We start from the raw sequence: 18,741 nt of genomic DNA on the forward strand, positions 1-18,741 counted from the left end.
AGAACATTCTCCATGAGGAGCAGTAGAAGATGCCGGCTCTGCCAGCACTGCTGCTGTCAATACACGTCCTTCCCTTCCTGTTAGTCATCATGCTGCCAAGCTCCCTCACTCAGGCCCCTTTGCTCTCCTCCATCCGAATGGGTGAGTGGAACAGCCGTCCATCCATCCTCACTACACCTGGATCAAAATGTGTTGACATGCCTATCATGGTTTGATTTTGCTCTGGTGGGTTTTGCCACTTTGGTCAGTCCAGAAAGACATTAAGTGACAGCAAAAAGCACTTTGCCCAATGAGCATTAATAATATACTTATTGGTGTCCAAGCTCTTTTTTTCCTGCACAATATTTCCCCATGCACAGAGAGATTAAAAGATCTTGGTAGAATTATATAAGTGTTTTTGCTCTACTGTATATATGTACGCAGTATTAAGAATAAAAGTGCTTCCTTCAAAACAAATCCTCCATCAGGAACAGGAAGAGAGCAACTGCAATGATACTCTTCAATGTTTTAAATATATGTTTTTAATATATATAATTCGGTATGCAAATTTGAATTTTTATGTCAACACAAAACACTTTTGTCTCACCAGACAACTCATGTACACAGAGGATGGACAACATACTGTAAACACACCAGAGACTAAAGGACTTGGAGCATCCTAATCAAAATGATAAACATTAAAGGCATTGTTTGATATTTTCGAGTGTCCACTAATGTGCTTTCTGATGCTTTCTGATGGAGAGTGAGATGAGACGACCATTACCAATCTCTCCTTCCCTCTCTGCCTTTCTAGCGGCAATCCTGGATGACCAGTCTGTTTGTGGGCGTGGGGAGCGGCTGGCGCTGGCCTTGGCCAGGGAGAACATCAACAGTATGATGGAGGGTCCGGCCAGAGCCCGAGTGGAGGTGGACATATACGAGCTGCAAAAAGACTCCCAGTACGACACTACTGACACCAGTGAGTGGAGAAGATGCTCGCCAAAGAGAACCAGTAGAGCAGATTCACCAAACCCATCAGAGTGATTAAGTCCTGCTAAATCCATTATAGTCTAGTCGGGCATAGTCTCAAAATAGCACAGGCAGATAGTGACCACTGAGAGTACCAGTATATCTTATTATTAATATGGACTATTAATATTAATAGTGACTACTGTGTAAAAAAATCTACAGAACACGACAGGTTTTATTCCACTTCAAAAGGGCGCTGATATTTTACCAAAAAAAGACAATTACATTTTCCGAGCAAAATCCTCAAATAATGACCAGAACGATAAACCTCCGCCACTTTCATGTGATTAGGAGCCAGTAGGGGCTGGTGCTGATTAGTTTACACGTCATCGGAGACCAGTAATGGGCCAGTAAGCCTGTCTCATTAAAAAGAGTGGACCAGTGCCCTCCAGTAACAGCTGGCACTGCCACGACAGAAACAAATCATCAACTACGAATACAGATCAGCGGTGCAGGACAGCAGAAAGCACAGAGCACCACCGCTCCATGACATTTGTATTGATATCCAAAGTAAAGAAAAAAATGTATGAACTCCGTATAGAAAAAAGCAGACGCAGAGGAGACGAGGCGCTCCGCTCCTCTTCTAAGACTTCACTGACCCTGCCACAAGCTACTGGCTACATGTCTGTGTGTGCTTCAGAGGGGTCGTGTACGTATGTGAATGCATGAATAGTAGGTGTGTGTGTGTGTGTGTGTGTGTGTGTGTGTGTGTGCGAGTGTGCGTGTGTGTGTGTTTATGCCCTTGACCGATGGGCAGGAGGCTCAGGCTGGTTTGCTCGCAGCGTTTTTTCGTCTCTGGATCAGAGAGCTCATCATCTTACAGCTACAGCTCTCTAAGGCATAGTTGCACACACACACACACACACACACATCAAACATGCACACACTCACACACACACACACAATCACGTGCATAAGCATACACAGGCATTAACACACATCCCTTTCTGCAGACACGCACACACACACATACACACACGCACACACACACAGACACACACACCAAGAAAAACCAACAACAACACAGACAGTGGCAGGGACTGAAGATAACTAATTGGGATGAATTAAAATACCAACCAAATATGCCAGCAAGAAAAGAGCTTATGTTTATCAGAATAACACAGTCCCGTCTCCAGACTCGTGGCGGCTGTATCTGTGAAAGCAATTTTCAGGTGAGTAGACGGAAAACATGAATACAAATGTACTTACCGCACAAACAAAATATGCTGTAAAAAAAAACAGGAAAGTATTCTCTCTATTCTGCAGCAAGGGTTCTCAAACCTTTTTGGGCCAGGGTCCCCCCTTACTTATTGTAAAACCGATTAAAAATAGTTTGGATAGCATCAACATGTACATATGCTTACTACCATATGCAAATGTTGATGCTATTCAAACTATTTGTATCCTAAAACCTTTCAACCAAAATAACTGTTTCATGGTGATGAACACAAACACATTTAAATTTGAATCTTCTTTCATGTAATTCATCTTTTAAGTAATTGTTGGACTTTTATATTTCAGTAATTCTTCAAATTAAATCTAATTAACTTATTGCAGTGTGTTACATTCACGGGTTGGCCCAACACTAACTTGGTTGGGAGAACTGGAGAGTATGTTTGGTGTATTGGGGCAAATGGTCCACATCTGTAGGTATGCACTTTGTAATGATACAGCACAATTTTATGATTCTTCGCTAATTATTTATGCGGACTCCCGGGGGGTCCCACTTCGAGAATCACTGTGCTAAAAGATGAAAACCCTGAATACTTGATTAAACTGCTGTCTGTTGATGATCACTGGCCAATGGCAGATGTTCGATTTTAAATAGAAATGTGCTCATTGGCTTTCTTACCGGGAGTTCGATGAGATCACTCTCATTTCTGAAGGATAAATCGGCTTCATATTTCTTCATATATCCTGTACAGCCATGAGTCATAGGCCTTCTTATCTGATTCCTGAGAAAGAAAGTGAATAAGTGTATTGATCAGTAACACGCTGGTCAATTTGTCAAGTGTAAGACAGCCGATGAACACAGCTCGTCTTTTACTTACTTTTAATCACAAATGTCTATCCTACATAGTGGAGAAGTATGGGGCAATTTGAGAACACATTTAAATTAAATTAAAATGTTGGTTATGCTTAGTCACTGAATTTTAAATCCGTAGCTGATCTTTTTCATAGTTCAAAAGAATAAATAATACCGGAGCCTCATCTTTGTATGCATTGATTCGTTGGGCATTCGGGATAAAAGGTGGAAGATAATGACTCATTTTTACAGTAAATTAAACGAGCTAATACAGTATATTAAACGAGCTAATACAGTATATTAAAAAAGCTAACATAAAGTGTGCTGACATAAATGTATCACAAAAAGGTCTGAAATCAGTATCTTCACGTAAGCCTGGCTACAGGGATATCAAAACATTGGTCATGTGGTGAATTTGAAGAGGGAAATCTGTGCTTGTCAACGGCATCATCGAGATCAATAAGGATCGGACGTGTTTACTTCAGCCATTCTTAAAAGACAAATGTGTAAAACCGTTCTCTCCCCACACCAATGTCTTCTTGCAAGAAGGATAATGACACAAAAGGGCATTTTGTTAATTAAAGGCTACCAGCAATCTGTTATTAATGTTCTGATGCCGGAGGTATAATTAAAGCAATAAGTCCTAAAAATCTTTAAAAGCAGTTGTCTAAAGAAGTGAATAATAGCAGCAGGCAACTCCTGGCCTGCCCTGCTGTAGTCCCCGGAGTATTAATCACAAAATAAATCAAATTATAATGAGACGGATTGTGCAGATACAATATAATCGGCCGTTAAAGTGAATGCATTTTAACACTTTCCCCGAAGTACTGCCGCGACTGTGTGCCAAGTCTGTGCCGCCATCAACACAAAGCAGAGTGAAAGGTATGCTTCTGCATAGCCAATGCTTATTCTCCCCTTTCCCTTTCCAGTGTGTCAGATTCTACCCAAAGGCGTCGTCTCTGTGATAGGTCCCGCCTCCAGTCCCGCCTCTAGCTCTACTGTCAGTCACATATGTGGGGAAAAGGAGGTGAGTGTGGAAAATAAACACACACACCCGTGTGTGTGTCGGTGTGTCTCATGTGCAAACAGACATCTCGTACCTCCTCTGACTCACTGCGCCTCCGATTCACATACTTTGTGATGAATGTATCTCAAGCTTTGGTTTTCCTTGCTAATTGTACCTCTTCTCATAATTAACCATCAGCCACCTCTTCCAACTGTTTTCTCTTTTCTTCCTGTAGCCTTTATGCTTACGGTCTCTCTCTATTCCCCCTGTAGCCTCTCATGGAGCTTCAATTTGTATTTTTTTCCCTGGAGTGTGTTTGGAGGGGAGCATATCTGGATGCATTTGCCTCCCTTAATGTACCTCTATCCTCTCCTCTCTCCTTCTGTCAGATCCCTCATGTCAAGATCGGTCCGGAGGAGACTCCCCGCTTGCCATACCTGCGCTTTGCCACAGTCACTCTGTACCCTAGCAACGAGGACCTGAGCCTGGCCGTAGAAGCCATCTTGTGCTCGTTCGGTTACCCATCAGCCAGCCTGGTCTGTGCCAAGGCTGAGTGTGAGTACACATGCAGCTCTTTTATAGACACGCAGCACATTATGTGTGAGTGTGGGCTGCTTGATGTTTATTGGGTGTTCTTGCAAGCTTATCTCCATGTGTGTGTGTGTGTGTGTGTGTGTGTGTGTGTGTGTGTGTGTGTGAATCCCTCTTTGGGAGTGATGCCACAATCACACTGTTTGGCCGGATGTGACTGTTTTGCTCTGTTGGACATTCGTGTTGACAGTCTGGTCATAAAGTTCACATCATGGCTTCTGCTGCAGCCTTCTCTTTTTTCTTCTTCTTTACTGGTGCTTTTGCACACCGTCTCTTATCCACCTCAGAGAGGTGTTAGGTCAAACCAATTAAACAAATATTAGTGTTTGAAATGCTTTGCCCGCATTGGAAGAACTTAGGGCACATTTGATTTAACTTGCCAGGCACACGGAGAGCTTTAACGTCACAGGGGGTTCAGGGCTTAGTCACGAGCACTCTTTATTTTCCTTTTGAGCGAGTGCGTTATTGATTACCTTCGCATTGAAAATGCGGAAGGTTTTGTTTTGATCGCCGTGTATTTATTTATTTATTTATTTGTATGCGTGTTCCTCGCATAACACAAAAAGTATTAAACCGAATCGCATGAAATTTGGTGGGATGATTGGTTATTATCCGGGGACCATTTGATTAGATTTTGGGATCAATCGGGTCAAAGGTCAATGTCATAAAAAGGTCAAAATCTTCATTTTACCATAGCACGGTCAATTTGTATCCAATTGGCATGCAACTAATGCCAAAATGTTCATAATTCAATGCCCAATCTTGTGATGTGCGAAGGTATGCGCTCTACCGAGTGCCCATTCTAGTTTATTATGCAATGCTCGAGAGTCGCAGGAATTAAAGGGCTTGGTCGGATGGTGGCTGTAGTATTCAAACTAAACTTTTGTGAAGAGAGGATAGAAAGTGCGAGTGATACTGAGGGCAGCTGTTGACTTCACAGGAGCCAAGTTGAACCGTCCAGCAACTGAAGGGCAATTACATAAAAAATAAGTGGGACCATAGAAGTCAGTAAACAGACAAAGAGCTGTGACATTATTAAACATTGATTCAGTCATTGAGATGCTTTCCTCCTCAGCAGGTAGCCAGCTGCCTCGTGCTTTCCAGAAAGTCAGCTGATCTCCGTGTGGACGAAAAGATATTTGATATCAAACTTCTCTTTATCTTTCTTCCAGTGTTCATGTGCAGACAAGAGCCCCGTCTTGCACCAGGCTTTTCATGTCGTAACAATTAGAGGAAAAGAGATTGCATCATCGTTACTGTCCAGGTCAACAGATTAAACTTGTACCGGTGGAGAGACTGAGGGGTGTGTGTTTGGAATATATATTTGCTTTAAGGTGATCTTTACAAGGTTATCCTATTCCCAAACTCTGACCCACTTGGCTGCGTTATCTATCGCCATGGAGCTCGTTGCCATGGCTGCAGGATAGGTGCTAACCGCCACTCAACAGGCTTTTTCCACACTCCGGGCGACCGTGTGGGTGTGTGTGGCACGATATGTGTGTGTGTTCGTGCTTGATATATACTTTAGTGCTCGGTTCACTTTGTCCGTACATGTGCACGCCGGTTTGTACGTGTGCACGTGCGCATTGGGTGTCCCTGTGTGTCTCTAGTGTGAGTGGGGTTTTGGGGGATTGTGTGTGCTGTGTTGTGTGTCTGCTGAGACGCTGCAGAGGTTGAACATCAGACGATGTTTACCACCAGCCCACCTGTTTTATTCATCGTGTTTACCCCGGTGTAGAGCGAAGTTCAAGTAAAGTAAACGCTCTCTCTCTTTTGTCCGTGAGGCGAGACCATGTGAAGTCACTCATTTCATTGACACCACGCACTCATCCTAATTAAGTCACGTATTTAGAAACGGGTTATTATAGCAACACCATGTTAATTGCAACATTTACAATATTCGCTCCACCGCCAGTGGAAGGAGAACAGATAGTCTGTGAGACGAGAGTGAGTCAGGGATTTTGGGTCATTTCCGACATATCGCTCCAACATATGCCTGGGTCAGAACGCGCTATCTGAGCCTAATGCCATTATGCCATTTCCATGAGATGGATGAGGACAGCGAGAGGGAGAGAGAGGAGATGGTGGCAGCGTTAGAGGGAGATGGATAAAGACAGAGAGAGGTAACTAGAGCACAGGGCTAAGACGAGAGGGATGGAGAGGTGAAAGCGTATGTGTGTGAGAGAGAATATGTGAAAGTGGGAGAGGGGAGGAAAGGAAGCTGTAAAGTGCATTGATTTTCTTCCCTTCCTTCTTCAAACTAATTAAAGTTTTGGCCTGGTTCAGTGATTACCCCACTGCTTACAGAGGCTTTCTCCTGCTGAAGGGCTCTGTGCGCTGCCTCTCCACCTCCTCCACTCCTCCTTCTCCCCTTCCCCTCCATCCCATATGCCTACCCGACCACTTATTTACATAGCTAGGGGTGCTTTACTATGGAATTACAATTATGAAACCTCAGGGTAGACTTCATGGTAAAGGCTCATTCCACACACAATGTCAAGTGAGTCGTTGCTCTCGGTTTTGTAGAGGAATTCACTTGCAGTGTGTGAAATGTCTCAAATACTGCATTTCAGTCTTTCTGCTTCTAATTCTATTTATTCTTTTGACTCTCCACTTTTTTATTATTTTAATTTTAAGGATTATTTTTTTTAGCACATACTATTTTGCTCACAGTACACATAACTCAAAGAACTGAAAAGCACTGCTTGATGGATGGGACAACAGAGTGAATTACTAAGCACTCACAGAGCGCATGCCTCTGCCAAGACCGAACAACTGTCGAGATTTATTATTCTATTAATAGAACATGTTTAGACATTTGTCATACTGATAGGCTGATGGCCCTAATCAATTTAGGAGGATACCTCAAATCTCTATGGGAATACGAGGGCTTTGTACAAAAATTAATTCTAGTTGAGTCACACTCATAAGCACAGTATTATAGTTATATGTTGTCATGTTGGTGTGGCGCCATATGGCTGTTTTGATGTAACACTAAGGTTTCAAATGCACATTTATGCATTTAAATGTTTTGACATATGTTTATGTTGATTGACAGAAAAATCTTTGTGTAATAATAATCAAAGATGCAACTTACAGTTATTTAAATCTACACTGAGTGGACCGTAAAGCAGGAGACGTCTTACGTCTAGTAGTTAAACATAGGAGACAAAAATCATTATTGAAAACAGAGTATTGTTCTAAACTATTTTAAAAAGGAGCAACAGGTAAAGTGCTTTATAAATGGACACATGGTGGCGCTACACAGCATAAACTAAAAGTTGTTCCATGTAAAGTACTTTTCTTTCTTCTTTGTGCGATTATTTTGCACGTCAATGCATTTTTTAAAACTTTTTTTGTTTTAACCTGGTGGGTAAAGGCCTTCAACTAACACATTGTGTCAGGTTAGATTTCAGATACACTGTTCATTATCAGAGAAACAAGCATATGGCACTTCAATTCAAACTTTCCTTGGTGGAGGTCATAATAGATGAAAATATGTCCTTCTATAAGAAACAGTAAATGCAGACATACAGGGGACTCCACATCTAATTCTGTTTAAATTCCTGGGGATTTAAACAGACCATCAATCATGGGATGCAAAATGACACAAAAACATGACCACCCGAGGATGAATCAAGATTTTTCAAAGGGCGCTCAAAACTTGCATTCTGGAAATATGAGTTTATGTCTAGTGATACAGACGTTGATATGCAGCTCATCTGTTCTCCGGCTCCGCCTCAGGCCTGCTGAGATTGGAGGAACTGGTCCGCCGCTTTCTTATATCTCGGGAGACGCTGTCAATCAGAATGCTGGATGACAACCTGGACCCGACCCCGCTTCTGAAGGAGATCCGAGACGACAAAGTGGCCACCATCATCATTGACGCCAACGCCTCTGTGTCCTATCACATCCTCAAGAAGGTCAGTTCTCAAGCATCAATCTGAGTTCTTCACAGCTGCACATACGTGCAAGATATGAAGCTCTATCCAGTACGCACAGCAACAATTTCCTCAAACGTACCCATTTGGGGAATACCGACTACTGACTACTGAGTGCTAAATGACATGTAATGTAATACTGACATGAAGGACATGAAGAGTCTCTCCCCAGCTGCTATCTGTCGTAGCGGTATAACAACGCTCCCACGGGCTGCTTGTTTCACGCATTTGCAGAATTAACATGCATTTGTACCTTCTCTGCCCTCCGGGACTGCACAGGGAACAGTATGTATGCATGTCTGCCAGCAACAATCACTTGCACTCTTCAGAAAATACTCAACAAAAGAACGTCTTCTGCTCGGATGCGGTGCAGATGTAGCCCAGGCTTGTTCTGATTCATAGTACGGGCGGAGAGGCCGAAAGCCAGAGCAGTGAGTCATAGCCTGAATGTGTATGGGATGTTTCTACTGGGCAGATTAGAGCGGCTGCCTGCCCTCAGCGGAATGTCCTCGTGTTAGCCTGATGATGTAAAACTGAGATGAACGTATGCTCCCTCTCCTCCCCCATATTCCTTTCTACTTTGGCCCCCAACTGTGTGCTTTGCTCCCTGCTTCTCAATAACTCGTCTCCTTTGCCCCCTGTTCCTCTCCCTCTATCAATCTTCTACATCTTCCCGCAGTCTCTATTTTTCCCCATTCTGTATCCCACCTGCCCCTACTTTTATTTTTTCATTTTAATCTCTCTCTCTCTTCGTCCCACAGGCGTCTGAGCTGGGGATGACATCATCGTTTTACAAGTACATACTCACCACAATGGTAAGAGCTTACCAATTCCACCCCTTCCGGTCTTCTGTCTTCTATTCCTCCATTTTCACCTGTTCCTGCCTCCCGCCTCCTCTTTTGTCCCTTTATGAGCGAGCAAAGGTGCTAAGGCGGAGGAAGCAGGAGATAAAGGGAGGAGAGAGGTGACAGAGAGGAACACAAGAGAGAGGAGATGAAGGCTGGGGAGAGGGAAAGAGAGAGAGGGATGTAAGAAATAAACCCACTGTACAAAGATGTTGGAGTGCAGGTGAGGATGCAGAGAAACTGCAGGAAAGGGGCTCTAAGGTGAAGGTAGTGACAGACCTGATGTGCCCTTTTTCTACTGCCAACCACTACCTTCTCTACGCTTCCGGTGTTTTTCATCCGCCCCTTTGAATCACTCACCTCCCCTCCTACCATCCAAATAAATGTGTCACTTTATGCTGCGTGCCTGATGTTTTTTATTTTCTTCTCTACATGACATGTTCTTGTGCTTTGGATGTCGCATCGTGTGCGTATATCTCCGCTATTCCATCAGCCTGTCTTCCCCCTGTATCACTGCTGTCCCACTTTTATAGATGTCTATATCCGTTTTTCTCTCTCCATCTGAGATTATATGTTGTCACCCTCCTGTTGCCACTCTTTTTCTTTATCTTATACTCCTTTGCACAGTATTTTTTTGTCTGTGCTCAGATTTGATACACTGTCAACATGAACATGACTTCTCTTTCTCCCTCAATGCTCCTCCCCTTCCTTTTAGGACTTCCCACTCCTGAGACTGGATGAGATAGTGGACGATCAGTCAAACATTGTGGGGTTCTCCATGTTCAACACCACCCATCCCTTCTATTTGGAGTTCATCAGGAGCCTGAACCTCTCTTGGAGGGAGGGATGTGACCTAACGTACCCCGGCCCTGCGGTCAGTCTCACACACACTTGTGCATGTGCACATTCAAGAGGAATTATTTTCAAGGCTTTGTTTGTACGGCTCATACCATTAAGCTACTCTATTCCTCACACTGATTCATGGAGCAGTTAAAGAGATTCAGCTAGTCTTTTGCTTGTACTTAATGGGTATTGATGTATCTATCTGTGTTCCCTCCTCACTGGCTTACTCATACCTCACATCTCTTCTCTCTCTTCTTCTCCCTGACTCCCTCCCTCCATCCCTGTTAACCATTCAATCATCTCTGCTCGCACATCTTTTCTCATCGCACCTTCTCCCTTGACACCTTGTCTCCCCTCACTGGGTTTCCATCCCTCCCCCTTTGCCTTCCTCACCCTCCGCTTCTCTCTTGTTTCCTCTTTCCCTTCCACAGCTCTCGTCAGCATTGATGTTTGATGCGGTGCATGTGGTGGTGGGGGCGGTGAGGGAATTGAACCGCAGTCAGGAGATTGGAGTGAAGCCGCTCAGCTGCTCCTCACCCCAGATCTGGCAACATGGGACCAGTCTTATGAACTACCTGCGCATGGTAAACACTTAAAGTATTATGACATCACCTGCTGATATACAGTACATGCTCATACACATGTGCATTCAAATATATGTTTAAAATATGGTCTTAGTGTGGTTGAATTTTTTAGATGTCCACACTTGTGATATATTTCAATGAATTGTTAATCTTTTTTTAGAAATACAAATGAATATTTCCCGAGGTTTGAAGTGACACCTTCAAATAAAAATAATTATTTTAAGGAATTAGTTCATCATATCAGTCATCATTCAAGAAAAATGACATTTATTTGCTTTTTCCAGACTCCAACACTTGTAGATTTTGCCTCTTTCCTTTGTTGTATGTGAGAGTAATTTGAATCGTTTGTCGGCTAAAACAACTCAGGAAAACATTGACACATTAAAGTGTGATTTTATTTTTTGATATTTTATGGTTTTTTTATAGACAAAACAATTAAATGCAGATAAATCAATAATGAAAAGCAGCCCTGTGTTGTTACACCGACAGCCCACAAACTAAATATGTTCAGATTTTAATGATGTGAATCAGAAAAAAAACATTTGAGAATGCACAACTAGCAAATGTTTGTAATTGTTTCCTTACTGCCTCATAAGATGTGTTTGATTATCTAGTTCTCTGATTGGCTCATTGATTAACGACCACAATACAGCACCCTGTATCATCCTCGTCTCATGTTGCATGTAACCTCTGTCTCTTGTTACTCTTTGTCATCTCTCATCTCCGGTCCTCTGTGTGCTCCTCTCATCGACGACCTGTTGTCAAGGCAGCCTGAGCCCCATCTCTCATTGCATCCTCCCCACCGGCCCGACATCTGCCTTTGTTAGTCAACATCACGGTGCCCTCCATCTTCAGCGCCGTGCCATTCATCATAGAACTCGCTAACTGTGCCGGCACCAGGGTTTTGGAGAGGCAGAGCTGAGCCGTGAGGTGCAGTCCCGAGTCTTATTAGGGAGCTGTTGACTCTCTGCTGCTCTATCTGAGCCCTCCGCTCAGTCACTCACTTTCTCCTCGTTGATCCAAAACTAATCGAGCTTGTCTCGTCCAGTCTCAGACACTTCCTCTTTCTCTCTCGCTCTTTCTTTCTTTTTGTCTTTCACTCTCTCTTTCTTCCTCATCACTGTAGAAAGTCTCTATATATGCTGTTTTATATAGACGATTGCCTGTATTTTTGTTTCGTCATTATTTCTACCGACTATTTCATGTTCCCGTCCTTTCTTGTCCTCCTTTCCCTTCCTCTTTCACGCTTTCTCACCTCACTCTCTCCGTCTGCCTGCCAGGTGGAGTACGATGGTCTGACGGGGCGTGTGGAGTTCAACAGCAAAGGTCAGAGGACCAACTATACCCTGAGGATTCTGGAGAAACACCGAGGAGGCCTCAAAGAGGTCAGGAGTCACCTGTTATCATGCAGCAGCCAGGTCACACCGGCCTGAGGCTTCGGGTTAGACACAGATCAGCCGTCTGATTTCACCATGACGCTGGGAGCTGTTTAACACGCGTCAGCAGCTGCACGCTCCCGCGATAGCAGCCAAATATCTTCGCTTTGTGAAGTTGGTTTGATGCGGTCTGTAGTGCCATCTGGGTCATGTTGAGGCTGCAAATACGTGTTCACTTTCATTTCATCTGAAAGCTACTGGAATAAATTAGCTTCTGGTTTTGTTCATCAGTTGAATTTCAAACAGTCGCAATATTGTATTGCAGATCTGTAATATCGAGTCCAGGCGATTTTTAAAATGTCTTATGAATGTGTTTTGATGTTTGGACTGACTCGGTTCCTGGAGCTTTTGTTTATTGTTGTTTGTTTGTGGGAAGTTGACCTGATGTTTCTGATCAAAAAACATGCAAACATTGTCTATAAACAATGACATTCGTTCAAGCTCAGTACAGAGTGGATGTGCAGATGGATCTGCATCTCTCCGACTGTGTCTAGAATACTGTTTATATGCTACCTATATGGAGGCTTAATGGAGTTTCATTTTCTCGTTGTCTTTTACTGAACTGGATTGGCTCAGCCTTAGTTTGTATTGAATTTTTTACTTTTTTTCACTTGGGTTCTACTGGATCAGGTCTTGCAGAAACTCAATTGGTCATGACTACAGTAATGCTCCCTCTTGAAGTCTGATGTTTTAAAATTCTTGTAAGCAGTAGTAAACCAGTCAAAGAATCAGTTGGTTTCGGGTTGCATTACAGCAAATTAAATTCATATTATGTGTTAAAAAAGGGACTTTTGCTGAACAACTTCCACTATGGCAATTACAGGGTAATTGTTAAAACAATAAGACATTAAGTTAAGACGCAGGTTTGCCAGTTTAATCGTCAATCTCCATCTGAAGTCAAACCAGAACAATTAAGACCGTAGCAGCAACACCACAGAGTGTCTGTAATAATAAAGATGGTGTTTTTGCTGCTTCAGATTTTTAAGAGAATCATGTGTCATTTCTTCTTTGAAAAAGGAGTCTCATCTTCTAGTTTTTGTCACATAAATTTCTTTTCTTACATTTTCCCTGAACCAGACCTCCCCTGTCAGTCTGGGCATTTCATCTTTTTGATGTACAAGTTGTATGCCACAACGAATGTGTTAGCTAGTTGGACCGTGTGGCGACCCAAAATACAATGTTGGCAGTGCCAGCCAATGAGGTGTTTCGGAGCATTTTGATGCCATTATTCTGTCGATGCAGACGACTCCAGTGAGCATTACAAGGAAAAGTGACGGAAGATAAAGATCAAACTGCATTTCACCAGCATTTCAAAGTCCAGATTAAATGAAGCACAAGCACACACATCACTGCAGATCCAGTCTGAGGGAATTATGTTGCGGTTCATTGACTGGAGGAAACACTTTCTCTTCACCTTCCCTTAATACGTCCAGCTCGGTTCTGCTGCAGACCAACCCGCCTCCTAAATACCACCTGATGACCATTCTTAAATCGAGACTCTAACTCGATGAAAGAGTTATGTTGAAATAATTACCATTTTATCTCAGCCCACCTCTCTGCACAACAGCACCCACACTGTAGGTAGACTACTCTTAAATGTCAGGGCAGGTTAAGGAGTGTATTAGAAACACGGTGATTCTGTCTGAGGAGACATTACCTCTCTTTTGACTTATTGAAAAATGTACAGCAACATCTCTCAAAGAATTGCCTCTGTGAGCTGTGCCTACACCCCTGTAATCAAGTTAGGTCATAATCACACACTTATGTCCATAAATGACTGACTGTCTCCATACAAAGGACATATGGGAGCTGTTTAGTATAGAATTCAAGAAAAGTGTTTATAAAGGACAATAGACATGGCAATAAAACAACTGATTAATAATGCTTTTCATCTCTCCCCAGCTCATTGCTGTGTTGTTGTTGTTGTTGTTGTTGTTGTTTTCTTAACCAATACATGCTATGTGTACGGCTCCAATGGGACAATTAACTCAATATGCATTTATTGTATGTAGCAGTGTGGCAAAACATAACATATTCAACATGCAACGGTACTCTAGACAATAAAGCAATAGTGTTAATGCACTCACTGAAATATGGTATTGTTATGGATGGTGTGTAGCCTATCACTACGGTAAAACAGTTGCACGAAAGTCAGAGCTTAATGATACATTATTTATCCCACAATAGCCATTGATTTCTTCTTGCTCTCTCTTCTCCGTTAGATCGGGGTCTGGTACTCCAACAACACTCTGGCAATGAACTCCACCAGTCTGGATATCAATGTCTCAGAGAAGCTGGCAAACAAGACCCTCACTGTCACCACCATACTGGTAAGGTCGCAGTTCTCTTCTGGATAATCACGCTGCGGAGGTCAGAGTTGTTTTTGTGCCTCAGCTCATGCTGTGTTGTGGTCCGCTTCTGCTCATTTTGCTCTCACTGTCGCTGCCATAGAAACTGACGGAGCAGTGAGAGAGATGTGGTACTGCATTCAAAACTGCCAACATCTGATAATGTTCGAACAATACAAGTTGTCTCCTTTTAGTTTCCATATGAGTAATGTCATATCGGAAAATCAATAACCCCCTTCCATTATGCTGATACATCATCTTCAGCTCAGTGAAGATGTGTAAAAACACCTGATACAGTAAATAACCTGCATCCCATTGTGCTTCATCAAATAAGCTTTAATGGCATGAATGTTGACGTAAGGTTATTACAAAAGAATGAAATGAAAATTGAAAAAGATGAATGAAAAATAGATATATATTTAAATATACAGGACAACAAATAAAGGAAGTGAAACGTTCAATGAGAACTCAGTCTGCATTCTCTTAGAAGTTATCGACGTCAAAATTGTGGAACAAAAGCCATCGCCATATATCAGAGTGTACTGTAATAATTCTGCGCTAGGACTTCCGCCCACACAGTTCCCTCCCCCTCCCCCTTTTTTACTGCCGCAAGACCTGCAAATAAAATATGAGATTTGGAGGTCGACGGATCCAGTGATTGGAAGACATTTCATGTATTTTAAAGGAGTTTGCCAATAATTTAGTGTTGAACCTCCATCATGTTTGGGGACTCACAAGAGACGGAAGAAAAAGAACGGTCTAAATTGATTCTTACAGTCCGAAGTATTGCTCAAGCTACAGAAAAGCTGAATCCTACTATTCCCATAATGCAATTGTATATATATATATATATATATATTGTAAAGAATCTACCTTCCTGATAGAGTAGCATGTCTCTAACGTTTATATAGACGTTTGGTGGGATTCTATTTAAATTGAATGGCGACTGAAATGTTTTTGAGATGGTTAAAAATAAAATAAATACCTAAGACATGCTAATTGCAAATTGTGCTTTAATAGTTCCATATTTTAGTGAATATGTTTATTTTATGCATAATGTGTTAATAAGGGGGATTTTGGGCGGATTTAAACATCCGATAGTTTTTTTAAATGATCATATAATCATATCTACTAGTATTTTTTAGATATTGTATTGCTTTAAAAAAAATTATATTACTGCTTTATTACAAGCAAATTTCCCAAACGGTTGACATATATATCATTGACATAACAGTTCATTATTTACAATACAATATAAATCCCTAGTTTTAAAAACAGTGCGCCGTACATGTCAGTCACTAATCCCCCCCCCCCCTCCTCCTCCTCTGTGCTCAGGAAAACCCATACGTGATGCGCAGAGACAACTACCAGGTCTTCCAGGGCAACGACCAGTACGAGGGCTTCTGTGTCGACATGCTCAAGGAGCTCTCAGACATCTTAAAATTCTCCTTCAAGATCAAGCTGGTGGATGATGGCCAGTATGGGGCCCCAGAGCCCAACGGCTCTTGGACCGGCATGGTGGGAGAGCTAATCAACAGGGTGAGTATCCTCCCCCTCCCCCTCCCTATGTCCCTCTCTGTGTCACAAACAAACCAGAACCACTCACTCACTCACTCACTCACTCACTCACGCATGCCCCAAAACAAAACTCTGCTGTAACTTCCCATGTTTCAAATTGCCCTCAGAGGGGAGTACGACTCTTATCTAGGACAAAAGATGACTTGATAATTCCCCCAAAGAGAGTGGTAGCATTGACTAGAACTGTCTGCACCATCTTTTCTCACAGTAACCCTTCTCCATTCCGACTCCCCCTCCCTGTCCAGGCCTAGTTTGCTCTGACATACAGTGTGGTTGAAGCAGGCTAATGAGAGCCCCTCTTTGCTTAATTACCATATGGTATACTTCAATTACCAGACTGTGGTCCCAGGGTGGGGCCTGCCACACTGTTGCTCCCCCAGCTCTCCACGCTTCCTCTCCCTCCATGCCGTCCCCACTGCCTGATCACTCAGCTCTAATTAGTGGTCCATGTTTATCAATTAGCTTTTAATGGAAGAGATGGAGGGGAGGCAGACCGCCGACAAACCTGCAGGGTTTTAATACAGGTAGAAAGACCAGCCACCCAGTGCTTACTTGCAATTAGCCTCATTTTGATGGTGGATAATGTGTGTTTGTGTGTGCGCGCGAGGGAAGAAGACAGAGTGCACTTCTTCTTTTTTGTGGCATTGTCAAAACTTTTAATTTTTCTTCTGGCAAGTCAATTCAACCAGAGCTCTCTCGTCCACCCAGCGCAGCGTTGAGTGTCTTCCTATTTTTAAGCAGTGACCTGACCACTCCGTTTTCTCTCCTCTCCTCCACTACCTCTACCTTTCTCTCGACCCCCACTACTATCAATCCACCCATCTTTCTTCATCAACTCCACAGAAAGCAGACCTGGCCGTAGCCGGCTTCACCATCACGTCGGAGAGAGAGAAAGTTATCGACTTCTCTAAGCCGTTCATGACCCTGGGGATCAGCATCTTGTACAGAGTTCAGCTGGTGAGGGTGTTATCTGGGGCTGCAGGGCGTCCGCTGCACGATACTCACGACAGGTCTTGTATTGGATGTCATTTCTTTTATTTGCGCTGCTTTTAGCCGGCAGGGTCACAGAGAAGGCGACGGGCTCCACTTGTTTGATGATTCTTATGGAATCAGACCAACCATTACATAACAGCTTATATCATCTATGAAGCCGAGGATCGTGTTTATGCATGCCGCATCCACCGTGTCACACGGGGAAATTTATAGGTGTAATTTAAATTACTTAATAAGTCAGTGCTGTGCAACTGGGTAACAGCGGCGGCTTTACATTGCTAATGAGGTGCTGGGTCTTTGCCAAGTATGCTTCAGCAGCAGGCATTGTGAATCTGAGCCGTTATGGATTGTAGCATTAGCGTATCAGCGCGCAGTGAAGGACACTGCCCTCCTGTGGTGCACAGGGGGCAGTTCCTGACTGCTGAGACATGACACCTTGTTTTTTAATACGCTGTAACTTCCTGTCTGTCTGTCACTGGCTGTGTCTGTTGCCCTATCCAATCGCTCCACCACTCTTTCTCCTTCTGCAACAGGGTCGGAAGCCGGGTTACTTCTCCTTCCTCGATCCCTTCTCTCTGGCCGTCTGGCTCTTCATGCTGCTCGCCTACCTGGCTGTCAGCTGTGTGCTCTTCCTGGCTGCAAGGTCAATACATTACATCACACACTGTACCTATGGTCTGCAGCCACATCGGCAATTATCTGCTTGAACACGAGTTGCACGTCAAATGTCGTCTTTTTTTTACCTTTTAAAATCCTCCCACAGATTCACAGAGATTGAGTGACTGGTTGGCGGTGGCTCGAATGACATAATAGAGGAGCATTTGACCCCAAGGTCATTTCCTTGTGCCTTTGTTCCCCCACCAGGCTGAGCCCTTATGAGTGGTACAACCCTTACCCGTGTCTGCGAGATCGCAGGGACATGTTGGAGAACCAGTACACACTCGGGAACAGCCTGTGGTTCCCTATTGGAGGCTTCATGCAGCAGGGGTCAGAGATAATGCCCAGAGCCGTGTCCACCAGATGTGTTAGCGGGGTGTGGTAAGTTACTGAAGGGTTACGTTTCTGTGCCAGTTTAAAGTAAATACCACTCAAAAATGTGTATTATGGTACAGTGCAGAATGGTGCGTGTTCATAGTTTGACACTCATAAGCTGTTTTCATTAATCTGCTGAAGGGGGAACATTTCTCTGTGCTCACACTGAAGCCTCCAGAGAAAAGACTTTTCAACACATAAAAGTAATAAACAAAATGAGAAACAAATGAATGCTTAATCGTAAAAACAGTTGGGATAAAAACATTAGTGCAAATGTAATAAAACAGTATATGATACAATAAAAAGCAATACAATTATAAAAAATACTAGTAGATATGATTACAAAAAACTATATGAAGGCATTTCATATAGATTACAACAAGAAGCTCTGCAAAAAAAAAAAAGAAGAGAATCAGCTAGTTGGATTTTAAAGGACATTCAATGGTTCAACTAATATCTTCATGAACAACCTGCAGATAACGACATTTACATTTTACATATTGCCGATAC

At 42.9% G+C, this 18,741-nt stretch overlaps 1 protein-coding gene across 1 annotated transcript in view; it reads left to right on the forward strand.

Annotated features, from left to right (window-relative positions):
- Positions 1-747: 747 nt before the first annotated feature.
- Positions 748-18,741, forward strand: part of grik5 (glutamate receptor, ionotropic, kainate 5) — a 29,636-nt gene continuing 11,642 nt past the window's right edge. Inside the window, exons 1-13 of the mRNA XM_056444765.1 lie at positions 748-958; positions 3,964-4,061; positions 4,430-4,595; positions 8,376-8,554; positions 9,334-9,387; positions 10,133-10,291; positions 10,692-10,844; positions 12,125-12,229; positions 14,503-14,610; positions 15,964-16,167; positions 17,050-17,163; positions 17,733-17,842; positions 18,064-18,237. Of these exons, the coding sequence (XP_056300740.1) occupies positions 748-958; positions 3,964-4,061; positions 4,430-4,595; positions 8,376-8,554; positions 9,334-9,387; positions 10,133-10,291; positions 10,692-10,844; positions 12,125-12,229; positions 14,503-14,610; positions 15,964-16,167; positions 17,050-17,163; positions 17,733-17,842; positions 18,064-18,237 (1,835 nt within the window). The remainder of the gene's footprint in view (positions 959-3,963; positions 4,062-4,429; positions 4,596-8,375; positions 8,555-9,333; positions 9,388-10,132; positions 10,292-10,691; positions 10,845-12,124; positions 12,230-14,502; positions 14,611-15,963; positions 16,168-17,049; positions 17,164-17,732; positions 17,843-18,063; positions 18,238-18,741) is intronic.

Source organism: Pseudoliparis swirei, chromosome 22 (genome assembly GCF_029220125.1).
Source record: "Pseudoliparis swirei isolate HS2019 ecotype Mariana Trench chromosome 22, NWPU_hadal_v1, whole genome shotgun sequence".
Classification (NCBI taxonomy): domain Eukaryota; kingdom Metazoa; phylum Chordata; class Actinopteri; order Perciformes; family Liparidae; genus Pseudoliparis; species Pseudoliparis swirei.